This window comes from Rhinopithecus bieti, unplaced genomic scaffold (assembly GCF_001698545.2).
Source record: "Rhinopithecus bieti isolate Rb0 unplaced genomic scaffold, ASM169854v2 scaffold_20178, whole genome shotgun sequence".
Classification (NCBI taxonomy): Eukaryota; Metazoa; Chordata; class Mammalia; order Primates; family Cercopithecidae; genus Rhinopithecus; species Rhinopithecus bieti.
Window position 1 is genome coordinate 364,108 of NW_016809758.1, and position 13,687 is coordinate 377,794.

At 54.8% G+C, this 13,687-nt stretch overlaps 1 protein-coding gene across 1 annotated transcript; it reads left to right on the plus strand.

The window, feature by feature from the left end:
• Positions 1 to 9,944, plus strand: NFATC4 (nuclear factor of activated T cells 4). The gene is given in 11 exon segments (XM_017890275.1): positions 1 to 410; positions 1,463 to 1,666; positions 1,669 to 2,557; positions 4,379 to 4,541; positions 5,111 to 5,310; positions 5,637 to 5,809; positions 6,268 to 6,408; positions 7,558 to 7,613; positions 7,873 to 7,999; positions 8,192 to 8,773; positions 9,528 to 9,944. Coding segments are annotated over 11 exon segments (2,703 nt in total). The 5' UTR covers positions 1 to 310; the 3' UTR covers positions 9,596 to 9,944.
• Positions 9,945 to 13,687: the final 3,743 nt, after the last annotated feature.

The window sequence follows — 13,687 nt, forward strand, 5'->3', positions numbered from 1 at the left end:
GGGAAAGGGGGGGGGGGGGGGGGGGAGGACGAGGGGCGCGTGGTTTTCCCATCTCATCCCTGGAGGAGGGGCTGGAGCATCCCCGGCAGCCAATCAGGGACAGGCTGGGGGGGCCGCTTTGAAGAAGTTTGGGGGAAAAAAGTTTGGAAAAGTTTCTATAATAACGAGGGGGCTTCTGGAGGGAGGTGGCAGCGACGAAGGGGGCTTCTCAGAGAAAGGGAGGGAGGGAGCCACCCGGGTGAAGATACAGCAGCCTCCTGAGCTCCCCCCCTCCCACCCAGGCCGGGACCTGGGGGCTCCTGCCGGATCCATGGGGGCGGCCAGCTGCGAGGATGAGGAGCTGGAATTTAAGCTGGTGTTCGGGGAGGAAAAGGAGGCCCCCCCGCTGGGCGCGGGGGGATTGGGGGAAGGTTAGTGCGGGGTTGGGAAGGGGTCTTGGGGTCAGTGAGAGGAGGGCCGGGGATCCTGAGTCTGGGGAATTTAAGGCAGGGAGCCTAGGGTGGGGGGTGAGGGAGTCAGAGGTCGAAGGGAGTCTGAGGAGCTTGTTGGCCTGCGGAAGTGAGGCTGGGGGCCCGGGCACCACTTTCTCCTTTTAGGTCGTGACTGGGGTGGGGTGGGGTGCTGTTGGCTGTGCGCCGCCTCCCGGCTGGGCCGCCTGTCACTGAACTGGGGGGCGGGCGGGAACGGCGGCCCCAAGAGCACCAGGCGCCGCCAGGGAAAGGGGAGGTTCGGCGCTGGAGCTGGCGGCTGGCAGCCTGAGCCCTGGCCCGGCCGACTGGACGCCCGGGGCTGGGGGCACCGTCAGGCCTCGCCGGGGCGCCCCTCCCCCTCCCCCGTCTGGCCGCAATGAGAGGCAGATGGCGGGGACCGAGCCGGGGGCGGCGGCTGCCGCTCGCACGAATCCGCGCTGCCCGCTGCCCCCCTTCCCCCGGCTGGGCCCGGCACGCATCACCCCCTCGGCTGCACCTCCGCCCCCAGATGGCGGGGAGAGAAGGAGGAGCCACCTCCCCTCGTCACCACAGCCCTGACGCCCCCCTCCCCTCTGGCCACGGTTGCGATGGCAACTGGGGCTCCTGCCAGCGCCGTTTAGGGGTTTGGGAACCGCTGCTAATTGGGTTCATGTGTGAGTCGCCCCCAGTCCAGCCCAGTGCCTCAAGAAACACGCCTCCAGGCCCAGCCCCAGCTCCAGCCCCTCTGGACCCACCTCTCTCACCTTAAGACCCACCAGATCGAGTACCCTCGTTCCCAGGATCCAGGGGCCAGTGGGCAAAGGCCTGGCATGCCTGCTTCAATCTCCTCCATCTTCCCAGGTCCAACTCTGCTTTTGTCTTGTGGCTCAGAAGGTCTCCTTGCTGAGCATAGAAGGACTTGGGGCCTGGGGCCTGGCCACTTAAGGAACCTAGCCATCTCACCTGCTTCTCTCTTTTCCCCTCTCCCTCTGCTCCTCTTTCCATTTTGACAGAACTGGACTCAGAGGATGCCCCGCCATGCTGCCGTCTGGCCTTGGGAGAGCCCCCTCCCTATGGCGCTGCACCTATCGGTATTCCCCGACCTCCACCCCCTCGGCCTGGCATGCATTCACCACCGCCGCGCCCAGCCCCCTCACCTGGTACCTGGGAGAGCCAGCCCGCCCGGTCGGTGAGGCTGGGAGGACCAGGAGGGGGTACTGGGGTGCTGGGGGTGGCCGTGTTCTCGAGTGTCCCAGCATCCGCATCACCTCCATCTCTCCCACGCCGGAGCCGCCGGCGGCGCTGGAGGACAACCCTGATACCTGGGGGGACGGCTCTCCTAGAGATTACCCCCCACCAGAAGGCTTTGGAGGCTACCGAGAGGCAGGGGGCCAGGGTGGGGGGGCCTTCTTCAGCCCAAGCCCTGGCAGCAGCAGCCTGTCCTCCTGGAGCTTCTTCTCCGATGCCTCTGACGAGGCAGCCCTGTATGCAGCCTGCGACGAGGTGGAGTCTGAGCTAAATGAGGCGGCCTCTCGCTTTGGCCTGGGCTCCCCGCTGCCCTCGCCCAGGGCCTCCCCTCGGCCATGGACCCCCGAAGATCCCTGGAGCCTGTATGGTCCAAGCCCCGGAGGCCGAGGGCCAGAGGATAACTGGCTACTCCTCAGTGCTCCTGGGCCCACCCCAGCCTCCCCCAGGCCTGCCTCTCCATGTGGCAAGCGGCGCTATTCCAGCTCGGGAACCCCATCTTCAGCCTCCCCAGCTCTGTCCCGCCGTGGCAGCCTGGGGGAAGAGGGGTCTGAGCCACCTCCTCCACCCCCATTGCCTCTGGCCCGGGATCCTGGCTCCCCTGGTCCCTTTGACTATGTGGGGGCCCCACCAGCTGAGAGCATCCCTCAGAAGACCCGGCGGACTTCCAGCGAGCAGGCGGTGGCTCTGCCTCGGTCTGAGGAGCCTGCCCCATGCAATGGGAAGCTGCCCTTGGGAGCAGAGGAGTCTGTGGCTCCTCCAGGAGGTCCCCGGAAGGAGGTGGCTGGCATGGACTACCTGGCAGTGCCCTCCCCACTCGCTTGGTCCAAGGCCCGGATTGGGGGACACAGCCCTATATTCAGGTGAGGGTTGCGCCTGGCACCACCGCTGTCTCCAGCCATTCCACTTGGGGAGCAGGAGGGTCAAGGGATGGATTTGAAGACATTAGTTTTATGCCTTCTGAATTTCAAAAGAGAATCTGCAACCACCTTAGCAGCTGCCAACTACCTGGTTTTAAAGAGAATTAGAAAAAAAGTGCACCTCTGGATGATTTACAAAAGGGCAACAGTTCCCTGTGGGCCAATTAGAAAAAGCCCATCAACCCTCCCACCCCCAGCTATTGTAGGAGGATCAACTAGGTTAAGGAGGTGTTCCTATAGCCTATAGAGTGCTCCCAAGACCAAGCTCTGCACTGGCATGTGGCTGAGTGTGGAACTTGGGCTGGATTTCAGCCTTCCACTCTGGCCCTTTCAATAGGTGCCAGACCTAAGCAGATTTTCACTCTGTTGCAGGAAATTCCCCTTCTCCATTCCTCAATTTCTAGAGCCTGACCTAGCGGCTTAAAAGTAGAGCTGCTAACTTGAATAAAATAGCAGATATTTGCAAGTCAAATAATTCATATTAAAACTTGCAGTTCTCTTCCTTCCACTCTCAGAGAATCTTGCCCATTTCAATAATCCTAAATCTTGAGCTGGTTCTGTCCAGAAACGTTTCTAGTGGAAAGAAATGTTAACACTGGTACCCCTGGGTTTCCCACAGGGCAAAGTTTCTCAACCTTAGCACTATTAATTCAGCATTACTATTTTGAGCAGGGTAATTCTTTGTTGTGTGGGGGTGTACTGGACATTGTAGGATGGTTTAGCAGCATCCCTGGCCTCTACTCATTAGATACTAGTAGCACCCACTCCCCTAGTTGGGAAAACCAAAAATGTCTTCAGACATTGCCAAATATCTGGGCAATTACTTGGGGGGCAATTACCAGTTGAGATCCAATGTCCTAGGGTATCAGGGAGCACAATACAGGATAAGTTGTCCCATCTGAAACCCTTAGCTCCCTGGAACTCCACCTATCAAGCCCCAACTAGTGGAAAGGGAGCTGGCTTGGAAGCAGAATGTACTCAGTCCTAGTTCTGTCAGTAGATGCTGGCTTCAGTTTCTTTTTTTTTTTTTTTTTTCTTTGAGACAGTGTCTTGCTCTGTCACCAAGACTGGAGTGCAGTGGTGTGATCTCAGCCTCGACCTCCTGGGCTCAAGCAATCCTCCTGCCTCAGCAGGAGTAGCTGGGACTACAGGAGCACCAACGCGCCCGGCTACTTTTTGCATTTTTTGTAGAGACGGGGTTTCACCATGTTGCCCAGGCTGGTCTCAAACTCCTGGGCTCAAGCCATATTCACAACGCCCCCACCCCTGCCTTGACCTCTCAAAGTGCTGGGATTATAGGTGTGAGCCAACGTGCCTCAATTTTTTAATTTGTAAAACAAAGGGTTCATATCTGAGGCCTTTTCTGGTCTGAAGCAGCAATTCTTTGTTCCTTCCATCCAGGTCTAGGGATTGAGATGGGCTTGAGAATTCTCGGTATCCAAGTGAAGCCTTCCCACCCCAACCCCTGGGCTCAGAGCTGGGAAGAAGGGAGTTTTAGGCCTGTTGTCACCTTTCACACTTCAAGAGGCTCTGTCCCCTACTTCCCCTTGCTTCTGGACTTTTGGATTTCTTCATTTCTTTGTACTTTTTATAGTTTTAAAAAAATTCTCTTTTCCCTTCTTTTCGCAAGTGTTGATGTACTTCTTTATTTCGTCTGTGCTTTCTTTTCTCTCAGACCCATACGCCCTCCTCCCTCACAGATCCAGTGCGGGCCTGACTGGGGTCTGAGGCTGCACATGATCAATGCTCTTCTCTCCCACCCAGGACCTCTGCCCTACCCCCACTGGACTGGCCTCTGCCCAGCCAATATGAGCAGCTGGAGCTGAGGATCGAGGTACAGCCAAGAGCCCACCACCGGGCCCACTATGAGACAGAAGGCAGCCGTGGAGCTGTCAAAGCTGCCCCTGGCGGTCACCCCGTAGTCAAGGTAAAGGACAGAGAGCAGGCCTGATATCCTTTCTCCTCTCCCAGATGGGTTCCAGCTATGCAGACACATGGCACTGCCCTTTCCCACACTCCTTCTCAGCTCTGACCCTGCAGGCAGCCTGGGGGAGGGGCTGGAGTTGGGGGAGGAGGGGTGCAAGGACCCGGATATACTTTCTACTCCTCTGTTCTTCCACCCCCACTCAGCTCATCCCATGGGACATCAGCCTCATGTCTACTCTGGAAAATGGTGGCCTGCCAGATATGGGGGAGGGTTTAGGCTGAGGCCAAAAGTCACTGGGAGTTAAGTTTTCTCTATATTGAGTTGGGCCAGTCTCTTTGGAGGCTCTTCTGCCTTTGCCCAGCCCACTTTGGGCTTTATTCCAAGAAAAACACTGTGAACTCCAGGCCATGTTTTCTCCACAACGGGTGCCCAGTTCCCCAAGGAATTCCCTTGCAGGATATCCTTTATCTTTCACCATTCTCATCCCATTGTGGACTGAAAATCTAGGGATGAATAAAGGGTGAGGTGGTAGGGATTTCAGTGAAGTGGCCCCTCTCTCCCTCTGCCAGCTCCTAGGCTACAGTGAGAAGCCACTGACCCTACAGATGTTCATCGGCACTGCAGATGAAAGGAACCTGCGGCCTCATGCCTTCTATCAGGTGCACCGTATCACAGGCAAGATGGTGGCCACAGCCAGCTATGAAGCCGTAGTCAGTGGCACCAAGGTGTTGGAGATGACTCTGCTGCCTGAGAACAACATGGCGGCCAAGTAAGTCCCATGCAATTTCCCCTCAGTCTGCAGGCTTTATACTAGCTTTCTCCATTGGGCCTATGCTAGCCCACTTCTTCCTTTTCCCAGAAGAGGTAGAGCTTATTCCTAGGAGCTGGCTTCAGGCCTACCCACCATCTGGAAGAGGACTTTTGGGGATGCGGGGGTACCCCAGAGAGGCCATCTCTGGGTTAGAAAATAACCTCCTAGGCACTCATTGAAAGTCATTCAGGGCTTTGGATGGTGGGCGGGAACTTCCCTCTTTAGGGATGTATCACCATTCTGGCTTCAGCTAGGAGGGCTTGCCATCCATCCTTTGCCTCCAGCATTGACTGTGCGGGAATCCTGAAGCTTCGGAATTCAGACATTGAGCTTCGGAAGGGTGAGACGGACATCGGGCGCAAAAATACACGTGTGCGACTGGTGTTCCGGGTACACGTGCCCCAGGGCGGCGGGAAGGTCGTCTCGGTACAGGCAGCGTCGGTGCCCATCGAGTGCTGTGAGCAAAGAGGCCCTGGGCCATCTCTCTGTCTCTTGCAACTGTTGTCTGTGTGTGTGTGTCTGTCTGCCCATTCCCTCTGCAGCGTCCTGTGCCCTGTCTGTCCTGGGTAGCCCTATAGAGGACTCAGGCTTTATTTCTATGCTAGTTTGCCCCTGCAACAGACTCTGTCTTTGGGGTGGCCCAGAGTGACCCTGGACCCTATCTGTTCCTCGGGTGCCCTGTGCCCTTGTTTGGGAAACTCCCTGGTCTACCCTGTTTAACCCTCTCTCTGCTCTGGGAGTGGCCCCTTACATGGTGTGTGTGACTCCATGGATATTACTGGTTTATTTGTGTGTCTACTGCTGAGGAGGGCTCCCTCAGAACCCTGTGGCAGTTTTTCCAAAGTGGGTGGGGGTAGAGGAGGCCACCTCTCCATGCCCAGCCCAGACAGTCCTCTTCCTTGCACTGCTCTGCAGCCCAGCGCTCAGCTCAGGAGCTGCCCCAGGTGGAGGCCTACAGCCCTAGTGCCTGCTCTGTGAGAGGAGGTGAGGAACTAGTACTGACTGGCTCGAACTTCCTGCCGGACTCCAAGGTGGTGTTCATTGAGAGGGGTCCTGGTGAGTACCTGCTGGGGAGGGGAGGGCAGGCAGGGAGAGCTTGGGAGTGGCAGGTGAAATATCTCTGGCATTGTCACTAAACTAGCCAGTGGAGCCTCAGTTTTTTTATTTGTAAAATGGGACAGACAGACTACCCTTTCTATTATACTGTCTGCTTTCCATGTGGGATGCATATGACAACAATCTAAAATATTGAGCATGCTGAACAAATGGAAGCGATGCACATTCTGTCTATTAAAGAGGAGTCTGCTTTGAGATAATTTACCCCATGTAGATAGGCTCCCCGCTGGGCCCCTCTTGAGTTATGGGCAGTGATTAACAGAGCCTGTTAGGTGCCCCGAGATGGAGCTGCAGGAGTGGAGGAAGGGAAGACTGAGGGTTCAAGTTGCCGGCACCAACCTGAGGCCTTTGCCCTCTCCAAACACTGCTCACCAAGAGCCTCAGTCCCTACATCCTATTTTTTTTTTTTTTGTAGCAGGGTCTCACTTTGTCACCCAGGGGAGTGCAGTGATGCAATCACAGCTCACTGCAGCCTCAACCTCCTGGGCTCAAGCAATCCTCCAAAAATATTTTGTGTAGAGATAGGGTCTCCCCATGTTGCCCAGGCTCAAACTCCTGGACTCAAGTGATCTTTCCACCTTGGCCTCCCAAGGTGGGAGTGGTGGGTGGTGTGATTTATAGGCATGAGCCACTGCATCTGGCCCCTATATCCAAATTTAGCATCCTAGGACCATGTCAGAGCTTCTCTAGAGATTCTGGGTCATGATACTTGAAGGTCTCATTGCCTTCTGTCAAGCTAGGACCCTTGCCTACCTTTGGTCTTTCTTCTCGGCATTATCATGGGAAAGAATGTTTGGAGTTGGGTGGGAGGGCTCAAGAGTTGCTTCTGTTACTGACTCCCTCTAGTTTCTGGGCTGGTCCTGCCATTTCCCTTGGTCTCAGTTTGCTTCCCTGTACCTTGAGGACAGTTTAAAACCCTACCTCTTCTACTCATATTAAGTTAATATGCAGTGAGCTCCTCTGTGTGTCAGATCTTCTAGGGCCTTCTGAATTTGGCCTTGGCTCTAACAGGAGGGGAAATGGCAGAGAACTAGGGCAGGGGGCAGGGGCGCTGGAGTTGGGCTGTAGCTCTCTGTTCCCTCTGGACAGATGGGAAGCTGCAATGGGAGGAGGAGGCCACAGTGAACCGACTGCAGAGCAACGAGGTACCAGTGTCACTAGGATACCTCCCGGGGGGGCGGGGTGGGAGAAGGCAGGGGATTCTCAGCTGGGTCCTCTTGTTCATGGGAGTGGACTTTTCTGGAGGAGGTAGACTGGCCATTCTGTAAGCAGGTGCATCTCTAGGGAATGAACTTTGCATCTTAGGAAATGGAGAAAGCTAGGAGGTGGAGTCTGGGTCCCTGGAAAGGCTGGGCTAAGCCCAGATGCCTGAAGGCTCCCTGCCTCATTTTTACTCTTCCCTAGGTGACGCTGACCTTGACTGTCCCTGAGTACAGCAACAAGAGGGTGTCCCGGCCAGTTCAGGTCTACTTTTACGTCTCCAATGGGCGGAGGAAACGCAGTCCTACCCAAAGTTTCAAGTTTCTGCCTGGTGCGCTCTGGGACAGCCCATGGTGGGGGTATAGGGATATGGCGAGCTGGAGCAGGGGCAGAGGGAAGCAGTGTCCATCATGAGGGGCCAAGGGGTGAATGGAACCTGGGAGGAGCAGGCACCTGGAAGGTGTACAGTGTGGAGACTACCAGACCTCTCACCAGCATGTCCTCCCACTTCTTGTCTTCCCAGTGATCTGCAAAGAGGAGCCCCTACCGGACTCATCTCTGCGGGGCTTCCCTTCAGCATCGGCACCCCCCTTTGGCACTGACATGGACTTCTCACCACCCAGGCCCCCCTACCCCTCCTATCCCCATGAAGACCCTGCTTACGAAACTCCTTACCTATCAGAAGGCTTCGGCTATGGCATGCCCCCTCTGTACCCCCAGACGGGGCCCCCACCATCCTACAGACCGGGCCTGCGGATGTTCCCTGAGACTAGGGGTACCACAGGTTGTGCCCAACCACCTCCAGTCTCCTTCCTTCCCCGCCCCTTCCCTAGTGACCCCTATGGAGGGCGGGGCTCCTCTTTTCCCCTGGGGCTGCCATTCTCTCCTCCAGCCCCCTTTCGGCCTCCTCTTCCTGCATCCCCACCGCTTGAAGGCCCCTTCCCTTCCCAGAGTGATGTGCATCCCCTACCTGCTGAGGGATACAATAAGGTAGGGCCAGGCTATGGCCCTGGGGAGGGGGCTCCGGAGCAGGAGAAATCCAGGGGTGGCTACAGCAGCGGCTTCCGAGACAGTGTCCCTATCCAGGGTATCACGCTGGAGGAAGGTGGGTGTGGGACTGGGGGCTGTGAGTATGAGTGTGTGCAAGAGATTGCTGTGCATGTTTGCTGAGGGCTGGAGCTGGGCTTTTCAGAGATTGGGCATCCCTGGTCTCTCAGGGCCAGTTGGAGGTTCCCAGGTGGCATGTTCTTGATACCTGTGGCTGCCTGAATCCAATTAACTGAATTCTGAAGGGTGCATGGGGTAACTGTCTCAGCCTTTCTTCTGCCTCTGCCTCTGTCCTCTGCTCCAAATCATAAAATCTTAGAGCTAGAAGTACTTTCAAGATCATTCTATCCAGCTCACTCAATTTGCAAGTTCAGGCACTGAGTTCCAGAGAGGGGTGGTAGCTTGCTGAGGTCCCAAACACACTTGCATTGCCTCAGCTTTCCCCTAAACATGGTGTCTGTGGTCGGGGTTGGTGAGGAGGAGCTTTCCTGTTTTGCCTCTCCTTCCTCCCATTGGCTATACCCATCTCTGGCCCTACTGATACCGATTCCCCTGACATTTCAGGCTAAGCCAGCAGGAAAGGGCTAGGACAGGCGCCTGGGAGCCCACATGGAGGGAGTTGGGCAAGATTTGATTCGAAGCAGGTGTCAAGACACGTTGGGGAAACTGAGGCCCAGTGGAAGAGAAGCCAGTAGAGGAGGAATCTAGAGGCCTCCTAGATTAAGGCCTGCCTGGAATGGATTGGGGGTGGGTCTTTGGAAAAGGAGGGGACCCACCTCTAGCCCAGTCTCTCAACTGCCCCTCCTTTACAGTGAGTGAGATCATTGGCCGAGACCTGAGTGGCTTCCCTGCACCTCCTGGAGATGAGCCTCCTGCTTGAACCACCTGAACTGTCATCACACGGCAACCCCAGCCCCAGCCTCAGCCCTACCCCCTTTCCCTCCTTCCTGGAGTGGTGGCTACAGAAGCTTGGGGCCAATCCTGGCTCCTCTTTCCCCAGCTTCTGTTTGTCTCACTGTCTTCCCTCCCCTCCCCCAGCTGAGGTGTGGCCCCCAGGCCTGGTGCTGCCTTGGAGGGCTGGGGGAAGTAGCTGTGGAGGAGGGAGGAGGGTGAGACTGAGGCTAGGTGCCAGAATGGACTGGAGTGAAGGCATGGCTAGAGTGTGGGCAGGCTGTTGTGCTGGGAAGCTGGGGACACGTTGATGGTAATAAACTGCTCAATGACCAGTGTTTCAGGCTCCAGAGCTCTTTGGAGAGACGGGTTGGGGCAGCTTACTCCAGCCCTGGCCCAAGGAGGCCCAGAAGTTGGAAAGAGATGGAATGTGGCTGGGAACATTGCATCCCAAAGAGCTCAGTGGAGGAGGCTGGGGAAGGCATGAGGGGGCTAGGAGGCTCCTTGACTGGGGCCAGGATTGGGGGCCAGGGCTTGAGTAGGCCTCTCCACTCTCCTCTTTAGGGGTCCAGATTCCTTAGGAACTTTGGGATGGGGCCCAGGAGGCTACATTTTTCAAGCTCCTTAGTCTTGCCACCACACAGATGATTCTGATCCATAGCCAAGAAGAGGACACACTGATATAGTTGATCTCTCTCATTTACAAAGGAGGATTCTAAGATTCAGAGAGGGAATCTTAGATAATGAGGTCACGTAGATAATCAGCAGCATGTTGAACTGCACTCCTGCACTCCTGGGCTCCTGTCCCCTGCCCTCATTCAGACACGCTAGCACAAGCTCTCCCTCTGGATCCTCCACTCCTGGGGATTATGAAGACATTCTGGAAAGATTTGTGCTTCAGAGGTAGACTGCAGAAAGTAAACAGTCTACCCAGCAGCTCTGAATGTCACCTGCCCTGGGAATCACAGCACTGTATGAGTTCCTGGCCTATCCTGCAAATATACCCATGCTGGCCTTCTAAATAGCTGGTACATCCATCACCACTGATGGGCCTGGGCTGGAAACCTGGTTTGTCCCCTGTCTTGATGGCCTACGAGAGGCCAAGTCCCATTGGGCTGGGGAAAGTCACTTTGTCTGTCTTGTTCACCTGGAACCTGACACACAGTAGGTACTGAGTACAAATACCTTGAGTTGGCTAGGCTTGGCTGCAGGGGGACATGCCTAAAAGACATTCAGGGTGTTTGCACTTGGGAAACTTGCCTCACCTTCAGGCTGGTGGGGCCTGTCTATGCCCAATGAGTCCAGGCAGTCCTAGCAAGTACTCAGGAGAGCAGGGGTGGGTGTGACAGAGGCTGGCTGTGGATTGGGGACAACAGAACCAGAGTAACTCCTCACCTGTTGCTGCTTTGCAATGAATTTCCTTTACCTTCATGGAACACAAGCTGCTGTGAACAAAATTGACATCAAGTGATTAGCTCCTGGGCCTTGGTTGCTTTTCAAAGATCCCCTTCAGCCCCTTGCCAGAGTCATTGTCCCATAATCACCATGTCAGAAGGAACCCTAGGGCATTCGTGTCCTATTTAGCAATCTTCAGCACCACCTCTAAGATCTCTGACAGAGGGTGGGTCAGCCTCTGTGTAAACAAAAAGCTGTTAGGACTTGTTGCCTCTCAAGGTGGACTGTTCTGTTTTCTGCCAGGACGCTGCCATTCATGCATTGTCAAGATATTTATTAAACAGCTGCAAAGTGCCAGCCAGTGGGTCCTGGAGGAATCTGTAGCCTCATGGGGCAAAAGTAAATAAACAGCTCATAACAATTCAAACTAAATATTTTTTGCAGAGAGTACCTTAGACCTTGAGGAGTCAGTGAACAATGTGTGTGTGTGTGTGTGTGTGTGTGTGTGTGTGTGTGTCAGAGAGAGAGACAGAGAGAGAGATAGGGTCTTGCTCTAGTGTCCAGGCTGGAGTGCAGTGGCAGGATCACAGCTCATTGCAGCCTCAAATTGCTGGGCTCAAGTTATCCTCTGGCATTAGCCTCCCAAAGTGCTGGGATTATAGGCATGAACCACTGTGCCTGCCTTCAGTGAACAACTTTTTTCTTTCCCTGCTTGCTCCTTCATCCACCACCCTCCTCCCGGGTAGTAGACTCCCTACCAAGGCACACAACCCCATGTCACTCCGTCCCACAGTGAACAATTTAAATATGAGATGTAGAGGGAACAGAGGAGAGGCATTCCGTCCAGCTGTAGGGGTTACAGGGAACTTCAGGGGGTGACTTCTAAACTGGGACCTGAAGAATGACTAGTAATTAACCAAGCTAAGAATAGGGGAAGGGCAGGCCAGGCAGAGGGACCAGAAGAGGCAAAGTCCTGGAGGGGAGCGGCAAGTAAGAAAGACAGACAGATCTTCAGGGCCTGGTATACCTGGAGAACTCCGAAAGGTTCTCCTTCGAGGGTGGGAAGGCAGGTGAAGTTCTGGAAGTCAGGGGCTATAAGAAGGGATTGCAGAGGGAAGCCAGGCTGAATTCTGAGGGACCTTATAGCCTGCCAGGGTATTTAGAGTTTTCTAAGGATGATGGGCATTCTCCCACTAGACTGTAGGCCTTCAGCTGTGAGTGATGTAATAGATTTGCCATAAAGTCCTTCCTCACCTTGAGCTCACGTCTGCTTCCTTGTGACCGCTCTGTAAGGGGCTCTTTATGCCCTCTGGGCCCACACTCTTCAGGCCTAACCCCTCTTCTCTTTGGAATCCTGATGTGGGTAGGCCTCCTGGCGCCTTTACGTGTAGTCGCTCTGAGACTGGGGTCATTGTCTCCTCCCAGGCTCTCTATAGACATGTAGCTTCCTGGGGCTGTAGTTAGGAGAGAGAAGAACGAGGCTGGGTCTCCAGATGGTGTCAGAAAAGACCTTCTTGGCCCAGGTCTGAGGATTACTTGTGTTTGAACCACTAAGGAGGTTTTGTTTTGTTTTGTTTTAATACAGATTCCTAAGCAACCCTTAACCTACTTGGGAAGGAGGGCTGGACCCAGGTATCTGCGTATTAAAGAATACCTTCGGTGATTCTTCAGCACAGGAAATTTCAAGTACTAGAGTCACCTGCCAGTTGTCATTCCTTCCCATTCCAGATTCCAAAATAGCCCACTGCCCTGCTGTCTAAATCTTGTCTAGGCTGCCCTGGGTAGAGAGTCACCTGGTGACGAGGAGGAGACAGGCACACACAGTCCTCACATTGCAGTTCATCCTTCCCCTCACCTGGCTCTGTCCTGCTAGTTAGAGAATGTGAGGACAGTCTCAGGCACAGCCTGCAGTCCTGGTACAGGAGCATCTGCCCCTCAGAACTTACTGAGTCTCCTTCTTTGGCTGGAACTCTGGGCCTCCACGATGCTTGGGGAGCGGCGTGTTGCGTAGCTTTCCGTTGGGGTTTGGGATCTGCTTGGATTGAGTTCTGTGATGCCTTGGAACCCACTACTGGACTTTCTAAATTGTCATGGAGAGGAACTCCTGGAAATTCCAGATGCAGAAAGTGCACAGGGGTTTGGCTGCTTTTATGGGAGCCTGTTTTAATGGCCTCAGTGTCTTGATTGTTCAGGTAGCCAATTCCCCACAAAGTGCTGCAGGGCCCCTGCTCTGTGCCGAGCTCTGTGCTAGGCACCAGGGACGTGCATCTCACTGCAGCCTTGACCTGAAGGAGCAGACAATCTCATCACTAATGAGAGAGACCTTCCTGCCTAGAGATTGAGGTGAACAGAGCAATGAGTAATGGTGGGGAAGTCCCTGCGGCTTTGGGATGTCAGAGAAAGGGCACTGAGTCTGTCCTCTCTCGCTGCTTGTGTATCTCTTGTAGTAACAGTAGACAATTACGTTTTGAGATAACCCATGAGTCCATCCCTTATGGTGGGAACATTACATTCTCTGAAAGGAACAGATGTTCCCAATGTCCATTCTACTGGAATAAAGAGTGTCTGAGTCAGGAAATGGGGATTTGTTACTGAGGCCTTGGGTAGAGTTAGAGGAAGCATCTCTCTGTACTTCTCTGTCCTGGACCTGAACCCTGAGGGCATTAGTTAGGCCAGGCTGTTCCCA